Source organism: Chiloscyllium punctatum, chromosome 20 (assembly GCF_047496795.1).
Source record: "Chiloscyllium punctatum isolate Juve2018m chromosome 20, sChiPun1.3, whole genome shotgun sequence".
Taxonomy (NCBI): domain Eukaryota; kingdom Metazoa; phylum Chordata; class Chondrichthyes; order Orectolobiformes; family Hemiscylliidae; genus Chiloscyllium; species Chiloscyllium punctatum.
The window spans coordinates 16946543-16959465 of NC_092758.1; the positions used below are offsets into that span (position 1 = coordinate 16946543).

General features: G+C 39.0%; 1 protein-coding gene across 3 annotated transcripts in view; it reads left to right on the forward strand.

Moving 5' to 3' along the window:
* LOC140491937 (uncharacterized) overlaps nt 1-12095 on the forward strand; it is a 51423-nt gene extending 39328 nt beyond the window's left edge. For 2 of the 3 annotated variants that reach the window (XM_072590413.1, XM_072590414.1), the window contains 6 exons: nt 802-843; nt 1916-2014; nt 3204-3293; nt 6017-6073; nt 11558-11610; nt 11748-12095. In XM_072590413.1, coding sequence (XP_072446514.1) covers nt 802-843; nt 1916-2014; nt 3204-3293; nt 6017-6073; nt 11558-11610; nt 11748-11819 — 413 coding nt within the window. In that variant the 3' untranslated portion in view covers nt 11820-12095. The remainder of the gene's footprint in view (nt 1-801; nt 844-1915; nt 2015-3203; nt 3294-6016; nt 6074-11557; nt 11611-11747) is intronic. The other variant, XM_072590415.1, reaches the window with a different exon arrangement.
* The last annotated feature ends 828 nt before the right edge of the window (nt 12096-12923 follow it).

A 12923-nucleotide genomic window follows, 5' to 3' on the forward strand; every position in this document is an offset into this window, starting at 1 on the left:
GATAGCACAGTTGATAACACTTTCCACCACTTTACTGATGATTGAGAGTAGAGGGGTAGTCATTAATTGGGCTGGATTTGTTCTGCATTTTGTGTAGGGAATACCTGGGCAATTATCCTCATTATTGGGTAGACACCAGTGTTGTAACAGTATTAGAAGAGCTTGGCAAGAGGAGCAGAAAGTTCTGGAGCATAAGTCTTGAGTATGAGATTAGATTACCTACAGTGTGGAAACATGCCATTTGGCCCAATAAGTCCACACCAACCCTCTGAAGAGTAACCCATCCAGCACCATTCTCCTACATTTACCCATAACTAATGTACCTAACACTATGGGCAATTTAGTATGGTCAATTCACCTAACCTGCACATCTTTGGACTGTGGGAGGAACCCAGAGGAAACCCACGTAGACACGGGGGGAATGTGCAAGCTCCACACAGACAGTCACCCAGGTGGGAATCAAACCTGGGTCCCTGGTGTTGTAAGGCAACAGTGCTAACCACTGAACTACTGTGCTGCTCCCAACATTGCTGGACTGTTGTCATGTCTAATTGCCTCTGTGGTATCCCGTGCCTCCAACTGTTCCTTGATGTTCCATGAAGTTTCTACTCTGGTTACATCTGGCCTTCACTCCACTGCCTACTGAAGCCTTTTAATGGGCCTCACCTTACCAGTAATGGCTTTCCGATGAAAGACTGAACATAGAGGAAAGCCAAAAACATCCCTTCAGAGAGTGCAAGATCTTTTGTTGTAAATGTATTAAATATTTGATCATAAGACCCAGTGTTCATTCATCTGCAGGCCCTACTGACAAACCACCTCCCGTCTTAAGCCTGACTTGTGGTAAGTCATCCCTCTGTACCTCATCTATCGTCCCTCTCCCTCAGGCAGTTGGCAATTTGGTGCATTGGTGACCCTATCCAGGTAGCATTGTCAAGCTATCCATGGCTGCTAACAACTGATTGCCTGGCAGCATTCATTCAGAAATGGGATTTCTGTCCCTGAGCTCCTTGATTCCATGGAAAGTGAGCAACTCCCCAGTTCTATAGTTAGCAGCCCAATTGGGCTCACCTCAACTATCCAATTAATGGATGAGACCCTTATTGCCTACATTACAGCTGGTCAATACCTCCCACTGTGGCGCAAGAGTCACACTTTGATTTATAATATTCCTTTAAAGTATCGATATTGATACACATTATTATGTTTTCTGTTGTAGGGTTATATAAGCAGACCTATTATTAATTCTTGGGACAAGGACATCTCTGACATTCTAGTGCGATTGACGTGATGGTGGTGAACTGTCATTGTCAACCATTTCAGTCCATGTGGTTTTGTTACCATGTGGCTTAGATTCATGAACTGACAGCTAGATTCGGGGATAGAAAACATTCCCTGTCTTCTCACGAAAAGACGAAGTGAGAAATCAGTGAACTACAAGGCATTGAGCCTAACATCAGTCATTGGGAAAATGCTGGAATCTGATTTGTACGCAGTCTTATTAACACACTTTGTAAAGCATTGCAAGTCCAGCAAGCAATGAGAAAGATGAGAACCTGTTGGTCTTTATTCCAAGGGAATTGGAGGGAAGAAATAAAGAAGTCTAGCTAAAACTTTACAGGTTTTTGTGAGAACCCACCTGGAAAACTGTGCGCAGTTTTCAATCCCTACATTTAAGAAAGGACACTCTAATGGAGAGTTAAATGTGTCTGCAACTCTTGTTTATCAAGGTGGTAGAGATTCCATGTTTGATAAGTTGCTGTCAATGGAATCTTTGCAATTTGCTATAATGTGTCTTGCAGACAGTACGATTGTTAGCACTATGCTGACATTAACTCATTTCTTTACATATTACAATGAACATTCAGGAAGAAAGCTAAATGTGTTTTAAGACGTGAACTCTTTTTATGAACAGGGTCAGAAAGTCAAAGATCGAAACCCTTGCAACAAGAGGAAAATGTAGAAGATTCATCTCAAATTTATTCAAATATTAATGATGTTCAGCAAATGCAAGGTAACATTTAAACAATAGGAATTCTAGTACTGTGATGAATCATCACAGTGATGCTTCTTCTGGACTGTAGGTTTTAGTTGGAGTTAAAAATAAATTCAAGCACAGAAATGTTCTCCATTCATTGGGTCACATCCAAAAATCCTCTGGCACAGTTTTTTTTTAAGTTAACTGTCCAAATAACTTCTCATATTTGTTGTTGTGTCTTTATAATCTTCATAATTGGGTACTCTCTAAAGCCTTGGTTGTAGGCTCCTATGGAATTTAACCCACTCCAGGATTCTAATTAACAGCTCACCTCAACAACATCTAGGAATAAGATAAGTGCTGGTGGGAACCTTTAGGAGTAATTTGTTTATTTTTGAGATTGTGTTTTGGGGGAGGGTTTTCTGTCAATCTAATTTAACTTTCTCCAACAGCGTTAGCAAATCTCCCCCATGAGGATGTTAGTCCTTGTCAAGCTAAGATGCCGACTGAAGTAAAAACAGAAAGTGTTGGAGACACTCAGTAGATCTGACAGTGTCTATGGAGAGAGAAACAGAGTTAATGTTTCAAGTCCAATGATACTCCACACTGTCTACTGAATTGCCTAATCAGCTACTTTGAGTATTACCCAGATTCTACAATGAAGTTCAAACTATAAACATTGCCCGATGATAGTCTACCCTTGGTTAAATCCCATTCATATTTTGCTGCAGATCCTAAGTAATGGCCTGTTGATTACACAAAATACATGGATGCCAGAAATCTTAAATAAAAAAGTGAAAATGTTTGAGAAGCTCAAAAGGTTTGGCAGTATCTGTTAAGAGAGAAACAGTTTCAAGTTCACTGACCCTCTTTTGGAACATTTTTGGTTTGGTTAATAGCCGTTCTTTGATGCCCTGACACTGCCTTGTCGCTGTGTGTTTTTTCACTTCCTGAGGCATAAGCTATCAACCATTAAAGGCCCACACAACATTTGTCACACATGTTCTCACATTCTCAAAACCACTCAAGACAAGTGAGTCTGAATGATCCAGAACAACATAAGGGTATTGTTTAGACTTTTTTTTCCTGTCACTCTGATTCCATATGCTGGATGATTCAAATATATCTCAATATTGTAGAAGTAGCTGAATACAACTACTTTAAAAAATTAAGTCAAACTGAAGATTTTTTTTTCAGCTTATTTTTAAGCTTACTTTTTTTTCAGCTTATTTTTCAGCAGGTACCGAGCTACCAGGACTTGGAACAAGTAACTTTTCTGACTATGCAACTGACGGTAAAATGGCAAAAATAGACAGTAAGTAATTGAATCATAATATGTGGCTCTATTTGTTTCAGCATTATTAAAAAGAAAACATCAGATTTTTTGTATTAAGTTTGTTTCTAGTTAGTACTTTGAGCAGGACGTAGTTCAGACTTGCAATGATAAAGACCGAGTTATTTTCACACTATTTAGCAATATATGACCTTGTAAAGCTGTTGCAATGTAAGCATCTTCAAACCCATCACACAAACTTCGATTCACTAATATTGATCATTGTGTGTATCATTTATTTGCCATAGAAGGTCTGTTAAAGATTATGTAGAATAATAGTCCAATGAAGCTACCTTTTGGACCAAGCAGTATATTGATATATGGTTGATTAAAGAAGCTATTAATGAGTGCTTTGGGACAAAGTGGTGTCATGGTACTGTCACAGTGCCACTGAATCCTGTAACTCCAGGTTAATGTTCTGAGGGCATGAGTTCAATTCCCACCATAGTAAATGGTAATGCTTGAATTTATTTTAAAAAGTGAGTCTAACAGAGACAATGGCACCACTGGGGCCACTGAATCACTAATGACCTTCAGGATTCCCAGTAATGTGATTGACTCTAAACTTCCCTCTGGGCAATTAAGAAATGCTGGTCTAGTCAGTAATGCCTACATCCTCTGGATGATGTTTTTTTTAAATTACCTGTAGATTTTAATGACTTGCTCAACATTTCCAAAGAAGGGTGAGAGTCTCATTACACTCCCCTCTTCATCTCTCTCAACACCCTCCAGAGATGGAAAGTTTCCCTGAAGAAAGGACAAATAATTTGCAAATGAATTTCAGTGTCAATTATGTGCAGTGTTATATTTCTAAAAGATTACATATTATTTGGGACAGGGTTAAGGTAAGTGAGTTAATCCACCTGGGTGAAGCACAGAAATTCAACTGGATGATGTTATGAACACAATGACACTTGCCAGCGATCTAACAAACATACACCCAAATTCATATCCTCTTGACTTTTAAAACTGTACTAGCACCCTTCATATGTCTAACCTTTCAAAACCTTTCATAATTTTAAAGACATCCCTTATGTACCTCCACGTGGCATGGTGGCACAGTGGTTAACACTGCTGCCTTACAGTGCCATGAGATCCAGGTTCAACTCCCACCTCAGGCAACTGTGTCTGTGGAGTTTGCATGTTCTCCCCGTATCTGCATGGGTTTCCTCTGGGTGCTCCAGTTTCCTCCCACAGTCCAAAAATGTGCAGGTTAGGTGAATTGGCCGTGCTAAATTGCCTGTAGTGTTAGGTGAAGGGGTAAATGTGGTGGAATGGGTCTGGGTGGGTTGGTCTTCGGAGGGGCGGTGTGGACTTGTTGGGCCGAAGGCCTGTTTCCATACTGTAAGTAATCTAATCACTCCAGCCAACATTCCTGTTTTAGGGGGAAAGCAATGACCTCTTATTTCTAATGTCATCCTTGTAAATCTCATTTCACTCTCCTCAGTGTTTTTATATACAGACAGAATTATGCAAAGTTCCTCAAGTATGGAGTTCAGTGTAACCTTGTATGATTAGGCTGCAAGTGCCTAATAGTTCTTTAGGGTCTGATCAAAGTGAATATAAGAAGACATGTGCACTTTCATACAAAGCAGCTTAACAAAATTTAGATAAATGCAAACTAATGAGTCAGTCTTGAACTACTTCAGGCATAATCAACACATGAGCCTCACTGCCCACTGCCATTGGGGACTCCTCCGTGACAGCTGGCATTTGGAGATCTACCTCAGTTTCCATACCACCAAATCTTGAACCCAGTCCAACAAGAAAACTCACGCTCACATAAACCAGCTGTCTGATGGTGAGAAACCCTTCCCCGAGAGGGACAAGATCCCTGATATTAATGCTCTTCTGCTATGGAGTCTATCACTGTTTCATAGTACTTTCAGCATTTCTACAGGCATTCCATTGTGCATAAAATGAGTTGAATACATCTCCAGGTGGCTTCATGTGGTATGCACAAGTGGATGATTCCCACCGACGCTCAAGGTTACGTATTTGCCTGTAATCAAAACAGGATATTTTTTGCATGAGGCCTGATTTTCATATATACTTCCATTTTACTTCAATTGTTCATTGTTATATTCAATTGATACTTCATAATTAACCCTTAATGGTCTGGTTTGACAATATCATTTTTTAGCTCAGCATGGCACACCACTATACATTTCAATTCTCCCCATTTAGAAAAGGATGATGCTTCCTTTCTGCAAGCCCTCATGAACCATGTTAGCATTGCATTTAGCTTCACTGAGTTGAATTTTACTGTCCTGGACCAGCGTATTTGGCAGGTATGGCTCATAAAATAACACAGTTGGAGTGGATCGTGCTTTGGTGTCCATCTTTGATTTTGACAAAATCATAAGTCTTTCATTTACTGCCATCTTCAATTCTTTTTATTGTACACGGGTATCTATGGTGAGTTTGAGTCAAAAATTAATGTATATTTGAAAATTACAAATTAGTTCCCTAAACTGCTTCTCTCCCATCCCCCAATTACAATTTCTTAACCTACCTTCACCACCTCTCTTCTCTTGCTATGTAGATTGTTTGGATTTTAGATCTCCAATTGTAAATGAAATGAATTCATTCACACATTCAATATAAAATTTTACAATATTGTGGTGACTTTAAACTAAATCTATCGCATGTTCAGTTCCGCAAATAGAGATGAAAATTCTTTATTTCTTTCTTATACTGTGCAGGCATAGAAAAAGAAGACATTCATTATGGTTCGATCAATTTTCAAAAAACTGCACCAGGTAGTAAAACTTTTTTTTGGTTTTCATTTTTACCTTCTTTAAGGTGAGGAACATTGACATTGGAGAGTAAACCATATTAAACAATGTCAACCTATCATCACCTACTGTTTGCATCAAGCAATCCCAGAGTAAATCTGGTCATGTTCTCATACTTCAGGATACTGGATGTGTGTCAGAGTGAGACTTACTGGGGAACTTCTTCTCTCTGGGGCTGAAATATCACACTAGACGTGTGAGCGCAGCAATTCAGTACTGAGACATGTTGCTGTCTTTCAGTGGAGACACTGTCCCAAGGTGCTGTAGCTCTTGAGTGTACATGCCTAGCCCTCATTTGGTGCCTACAGAGGGTTCTCGCTACAGTCTTAGGTAATGCATATCCTTCCAGCAATACTAGAAGTAGATAACAATGATCATTATCACATTGAAATGTTCTAGGGTTGTAAAATGCACAATATAAATGTGATTTCTTCCTTTTGGACGCCAGCCTTTGGCCCATTTGAGCAGGCATCAAGTGGCCTCTAAGCACAGTCCCCCGTTAATATTGAATTGTAGAAAGAATTGCAGTGTAGGTCTGAACATGACAGGAATTACATGAAGACTGCAGAACTGGAAACAACACATAACAAAGCATCTCAACAACCAGACACAGATGACAATGGTACTGAACTGTCAACCTGAAGGTTATGAGTTCCAGTTTTATCATGTCAGATGTTTTCTTATCAATCTGTTCAGCGATGTTATTACACAGCCTGGAACTTGAACCTGGGTCTATCAGCTCAGAGGTAGCCACTTTTCCATATAGCCTTTAATCCAATTGTGTTATAGAGGGAAGTTGAACTGCACAATGTCTACATGAGTGCCAGAGAACCTGCGGCTAATAGTATTTTTTTAATTAACCATTAGAGAATGATGTGTGCAGATCTGGCCTCCAAATTTGAGGAAAGATATTCTGGCTATTGAGGGAGTGCAGCGTAGGTTCACAAGGTCAATTCCTGGAATGGCAGGACTACCTTATGCTGAAAGATTGGAGCGAGTGGGCTTGTATATCCTTGAGTTTAGAAGACTGAGAGGGGATCTGATTGAGACGTATATGATTATTAAAGGTTTGGACACTCTGGAGGCAGGAAACATGTTTCTGCTGATGGATGAGTCCCGAACCAGAGGACACAGCTTAAAAATAAGGGGTAGGCCATTTAGGACAGAGATGAGGAGAAACTCCTTCACCCAGAGAGTGGTGGGTGTGTGGAATGTTCTGCCCCAGAAGGCAGTGGAGACCCAGTCTCTGGATTCGTTTAAGAAAGAGTTGGATAGAGCTCTCAAAGATAGTGGAATCAAGAGTTATGGAGATAAGGCAGGAACAGGATACTGATTGAGGATGATCAGCCATGATCATAATGAATGGTGGTGCAGGCTCGAAGGGCAGAATGGCCTACTCCTGCACCTATTGTCTATTGTCTATTCTCTATTGATGTTACTTTGTGGCTTCAATCGTGTGTTAACAAACCATGTGGTTACCTTTTGATACTCTCCGAAGCATATTATTGCTCCAGTTTATAGTGATCTTCTCAGTGCCCATGGAGATGACCACTAAATGTGAGACCAATGAAAGTCAGTCATTTCCTGAGAATAACCACATAAAATATCCTAGGTTTGTGTTTGGTCATTATGGCATCCTTCCATAAATGATGGTAAATCATGGTAAATATAAGCATCATTGTACATTTAATTAATCGTATTGGTTATACCTTTTCAACTGGAAAAAATTTGACCAAGAAATTTCTGTAATTTAAGGAGCACATACTTAGAGATATCTCAGATACATCTAAGAATAATATGGGATTTTAGCTTTCCAAATATATACTGGGGCTGCCATTGTGTAAAGAGTTTGGATGGTGAGGAATTTGTTAAGTGTTTTTGAGAAATTTTCTTTATCAATATGTAGATGCAGTTTCTAGACAAGGAGTAAAAGTTGATCTTCTCTTGGGAAATAAGGCAGGACAAATGACTGAAGCATTTGTGAGGGAATACTTTAGTACGAGTGATCACAATTCTGTAAGTTTTAAAATAGTATTAAAGAGATTAGGCCTTGTATAAAAGTTAAAGTTCTTAATTAGAGTAAGACAAATTTTGACGGTATGAGACAGAAACTTTCAAATGTTGATTGGGGTTGTTGGTTTGCAGATAAAGGGATGACTGGCAAGCGGAAAGCCTTCAAAAGTGAGATAACATGAGTTCAGAGACATTATGTTCTTGTTACAATGAAGAGTAAAGTGGGTATGAGTAGGGAACAATGGATAAAAGCTCTGATTGGAACCTCATTATCCCTAATCAGTTTTTGCTTCTCCAGAGACATGTAAATCCTATCTCTCAGAATCCCCTCCAACAACTTACTCACCACTGATGTGCTTCTGAGCCTCTATAAAGCACTGGTCAGACCACTTTTGGAGTACTGTGTGCAGTTTTGGGTCTCATATCACAGAAAAGATGTACTGCCCTGGAGAATGTTCAGAGGAGGTTCACAAGAATGGTCCCAGGAATGAACAGCTTAACATATGAAGAATGTTTGAGGACTTTTTTGGGTTTATACTCGATGGAGTTTAGAAGGATAAGGGGGGATCTCATTGAAACATATAGAATACTGAATGGCCTGGACAGAGTAGATGTTGGGAAGATATTTACATTTGCAGGAGAGACTAGGACCCAAGCCTTGGAGTAAAGGGAAGTCATTTTAGAATGGAGATAAGGGAAAACTTCTTCAGCCAGAAAGTGGTGAATCTATGGAATTCATTGCCACAGAAGGCTGTGGAGGCTAGGTCATTGCGTATATTTAAGACTAAAATAGATAAGTTCTTGAGTATCAAGGGGATCAAGGGTTATAGGGAGAAAAATGAGAGAATGGGGTTGAGAAATTTATCAGTCTTGAAGGAATGGCAGAGCAGACTCAATGAGCTGAATGGCCTAATTTTGGCTCCTATGTCTTATGGTCTTATTGGCTTATTCATAAGTCAATAGTTCCCACGCTTCTCTTAGCATTAGCCATCCTCCGTGGCTGTAGATGACACAAATATCTCTGGGTAATGGTAGAGAACAATAGATAAATAAAGATATTGAGGCTCTGCTTGAAGAAGAATAAGAAAGAAGCATGTGTTAGATATAAACAACAGAGATCAAGGGAATATCTTCAAGAGTAAAGGTGATGTTGGGGCATTCTTTAGATAGAAATCAAGAGGGCAAAAATGGGACCTGATTTGGTCTTGGCAGATCAGGTTAAGGATAATCCAAGGAGACTTTGCAAGTTGGAAAAGAGCAAAAGAGCAACTAGGAAGAGAATAGGGCTCCTTAAAGATCAACAAGGCTGTCTATGTGTGGAACCACAAGATATGGGAAAGCTACTAAGTAAATACTTTGCCTCAATTTTAACTGTGAAGAAAGAAATGGAGGCTAGGGAACTTGGGGAAATAAGTATTGAAGTCACAAACAGTCCACATTACAGAGAGGGGTGCTGGAGGTCTTAAATATTGTAAAGATGGATATATCTCCAGGACCTGATCTAATGTACCCCGGGACGTTATCAGAAGTTAGGAAAGGAACTGTGGGGCCCCACCAGAGATATTTGTGTCATCTACAGCCATGCGTGAGGTGCAAGAGGACTGGAGGAAGGCTAATGCTGTGTCTTCATTTAAGAAAGGCTTTAAGGAGAATCCTGGGAACTATAGACCTATGAGTCTGATACCAGTAGTGGGTAAGTTGTTGGAGGGGATTCTGAAACATAGAATTCACATGCTTCTGGAGAGACGAGGACTGATTAGGGATAGTGAGCATGTTTTTTGAAGACATAATCAAAAAAATTGAGGGCACTGCAACAGATATTTTCTACATGGACTGTAGTAAAGCCTTTAATAAGGTTCCACATGGCAAACTGATAAGTAAAGTTAGATTACATAGGGTTCAGAGAGAGCTTGTCAATTAGATACACAATTGACGTGATGGTGAGAAACAGAGGGTGATAGTGGAGGACTGGTTTTCAGACTGGAGGCCTGTGACCAGCAGTGTTCTGCTATTAGAGATCAGTGTTGTTTCTACTGTTGTTTGTCATTTATATAAACAATTTGCATGAGAACTTAGGAGTCACGTTCAGTAGGTTTGTGAATGAAAACAAAATTAGTGGTTTGGTCAACAGTGAGAAAGGTTATCTCAGATTACAAAGGGATCTTGATCAACTGGACCAATGGGGTCCAGTGTGGCAGATGGAGCTTAATTTGGATAAATGTGAGATATTGCATTTTGCTAAAGTGACCAAGGCCAGGACTTACACAGATAATGGTAGACCCCTGGGTAATGTTGTCAAACAGAGACCTAGAGGTTTAGATACATAGTATTTGCAAGTTTTTACATGGTGAAGAAAAAAATATGCTTGCTTTCATTGAGTATAGGAATTGGGATGTCATGTCACTCTTTTGAAGTGCTGTATATATACTGTAGTTCTGGTCACCCTGTTATAGGAAGGATATTATTAAATTGGAGAGGATTCAGAAAAGATTTACTAAGATGTTGCTGGGATTGGATGGTTTGAGTTACAGAGAGAGAATAGATCAGCTGGGACTCTTTTCACTGGGTTGTAGGAGGTTGAGAGGTGAGCTTATCGAGGTTTATAAAATACTGAGAGACCAAAATAAGATGAATAGCAAAGATTTTCTCCCTTGGGTCAGAACTAGGAGGTATATTTTTAAGGTGAGAGAGGAAAGATGTAAAAGGGACCTGAGGCCCAACATTTTCACACACAGAGAGTGGTTTGTGTGTCGAATTAACTGTCAGAGGAAGTGATAGATGCAAGTACAGTTACAACATTTAAAAGACATTTGAACACGTACATGATTAGGAAAGGTTTAGAGGGACATGGGCCAAATAGAGGCAAAAGGGACTAGTTTGAGGAAGGGTCATTTGACCCAAATATTGACTCTGATTTCTGTCCATAGACACAGCCAGACCCGCTGAGCTTTTCCAGGAATTTCTGTTTTTGTTTGGAACTAGTTGAGTTTGGCAACCCTGGTCTGCATGGACAAGTTGAACCTAGAACCTGTTTCCTTGCTTTATGACTCTATTACTCATTAACAAGCATCCTTGTATGTTGGCCTTATGTTTCAATAGAAATATGACTTCTTTACTTTCTCTAACGGTTCATTAAAAGAACATGCAGTTCTGTCAGCAGCTGAGTGAACCAGTAAAGAGTCATGCAATCTTCTACAATGATGGAAGGAACAATTTTTTTTTGATATCCCTGTGGTGCATTTTCCAAATGTCATTCTTAGAATGGATGTGGGTCATACAGATCAAACCCCTGAGGTCACTGTTGATTAATGGCATTTTGATCTATTGGCAACATGAGTAAAAAGCAATAAGTTGAAGAGGTTTAGATTTCATGTTGTCACTTCTTTTCATCCCAATCTGCCGATACTATTCTTGTAATGTTTTTAATTATTCCAGGGAGCAAACAGGGAACAGAGGGAACACGGAGCGGCAAACAATCTTCAGAAGTTGTAAGTACAAAGATTCTTGAGTGTCAAAATATATTCCAAAATCTTAGCATCTATTGTTTGTAAAATTCCTGTCTGATGTAAAAATAAATTGAATGAATAATCTATTATAATAAACAGCCAATTTCTCTTTCTTTCAGGAATTGGGTGCTTCAAATGAAGATGATTCCATTATTATCTATGCACAAATAACAAAAGTGCAAGATCAATAAACTTTAGAAGTCACATGAGATGCATGGACTTAGATATGGAAAATGGAACATTTCTTTTCAGGAACTGATTTTCTTACTTCTCAGTGATTGAAGTTTTCTTTTTGTGTATACACTCTGATTTTACACAATCATCACATCACAGATTTTAAACAGTAAAATTGCTTGCAATAGAAATCATTTACTATTATATAATTTCACTTTGATTTCAACAACTCAAGCAAATGCCAGGCAGGAAAAAGCTTTGTTAGAAAAATAAATAAAAATATATTTTAAAAATACATGGTTTTTCTGTGAACTCAAGTAATGCTTCAGAATTATAGAAACAAACAGTGGTGACTCAATGATGCAATATAACAATTAATCATTATCTAGTTGGGTTACTATTGAATATTCATTCTTTCATAGCTACCAACACTAAACAGATTATTCACCTGTTGTAGGCTATGAAAGTTTCACAAATCAAAAGTCTTGAACGTGTTTGTCAAGTTTTGAGAAGATTTGTAGCTCAGGTTGAGGTTCTGGATGTAGGTTTGCTCGGTGAGTTAGAAGGTTCATTTTCAGAAGTTTTGTCACCATACTCAGTAACATCTTCAGTGAGCCTCCAAACGAAGCCATTCTTTGTCTGGAGGGTCACTGAAGATGTTGCCTAGTAAGGTGGCGAAATGTCTGAAAACGAACCTTCCAGCTCAGCGAGCAAACCTACATCCAGTTTGTCATGTATGTATTTTTACACACGACAAGCTTTTCTCAGGTATTCTGACAAATTTGTCATCACTTAAATGCCTTCCAAAGGATTCGTCCCCATATTGTTGTTTGAAGGATCATTGAAGCTTTCAACCACAAGTAATGGTTCTGAGACATTGTGCTGTTGCCTCCTGCCACACTGGAGTTAACATAACTCTACCATTAGACAATTCTCCAGATCCATATGAGTCAATTGTAGATTATCAAACTCCAACATAACATTGAGAAGTAGCACAGATTTATCCATCCCCTACTATTCCATTTCCCACAGAAATATCTCAGGTGGGAATGGGAGAATTAGGGGATGTTTTTACAATCTCTGTTAATACCATGAAAGGCATGAATTTCCAGTTAATAGTC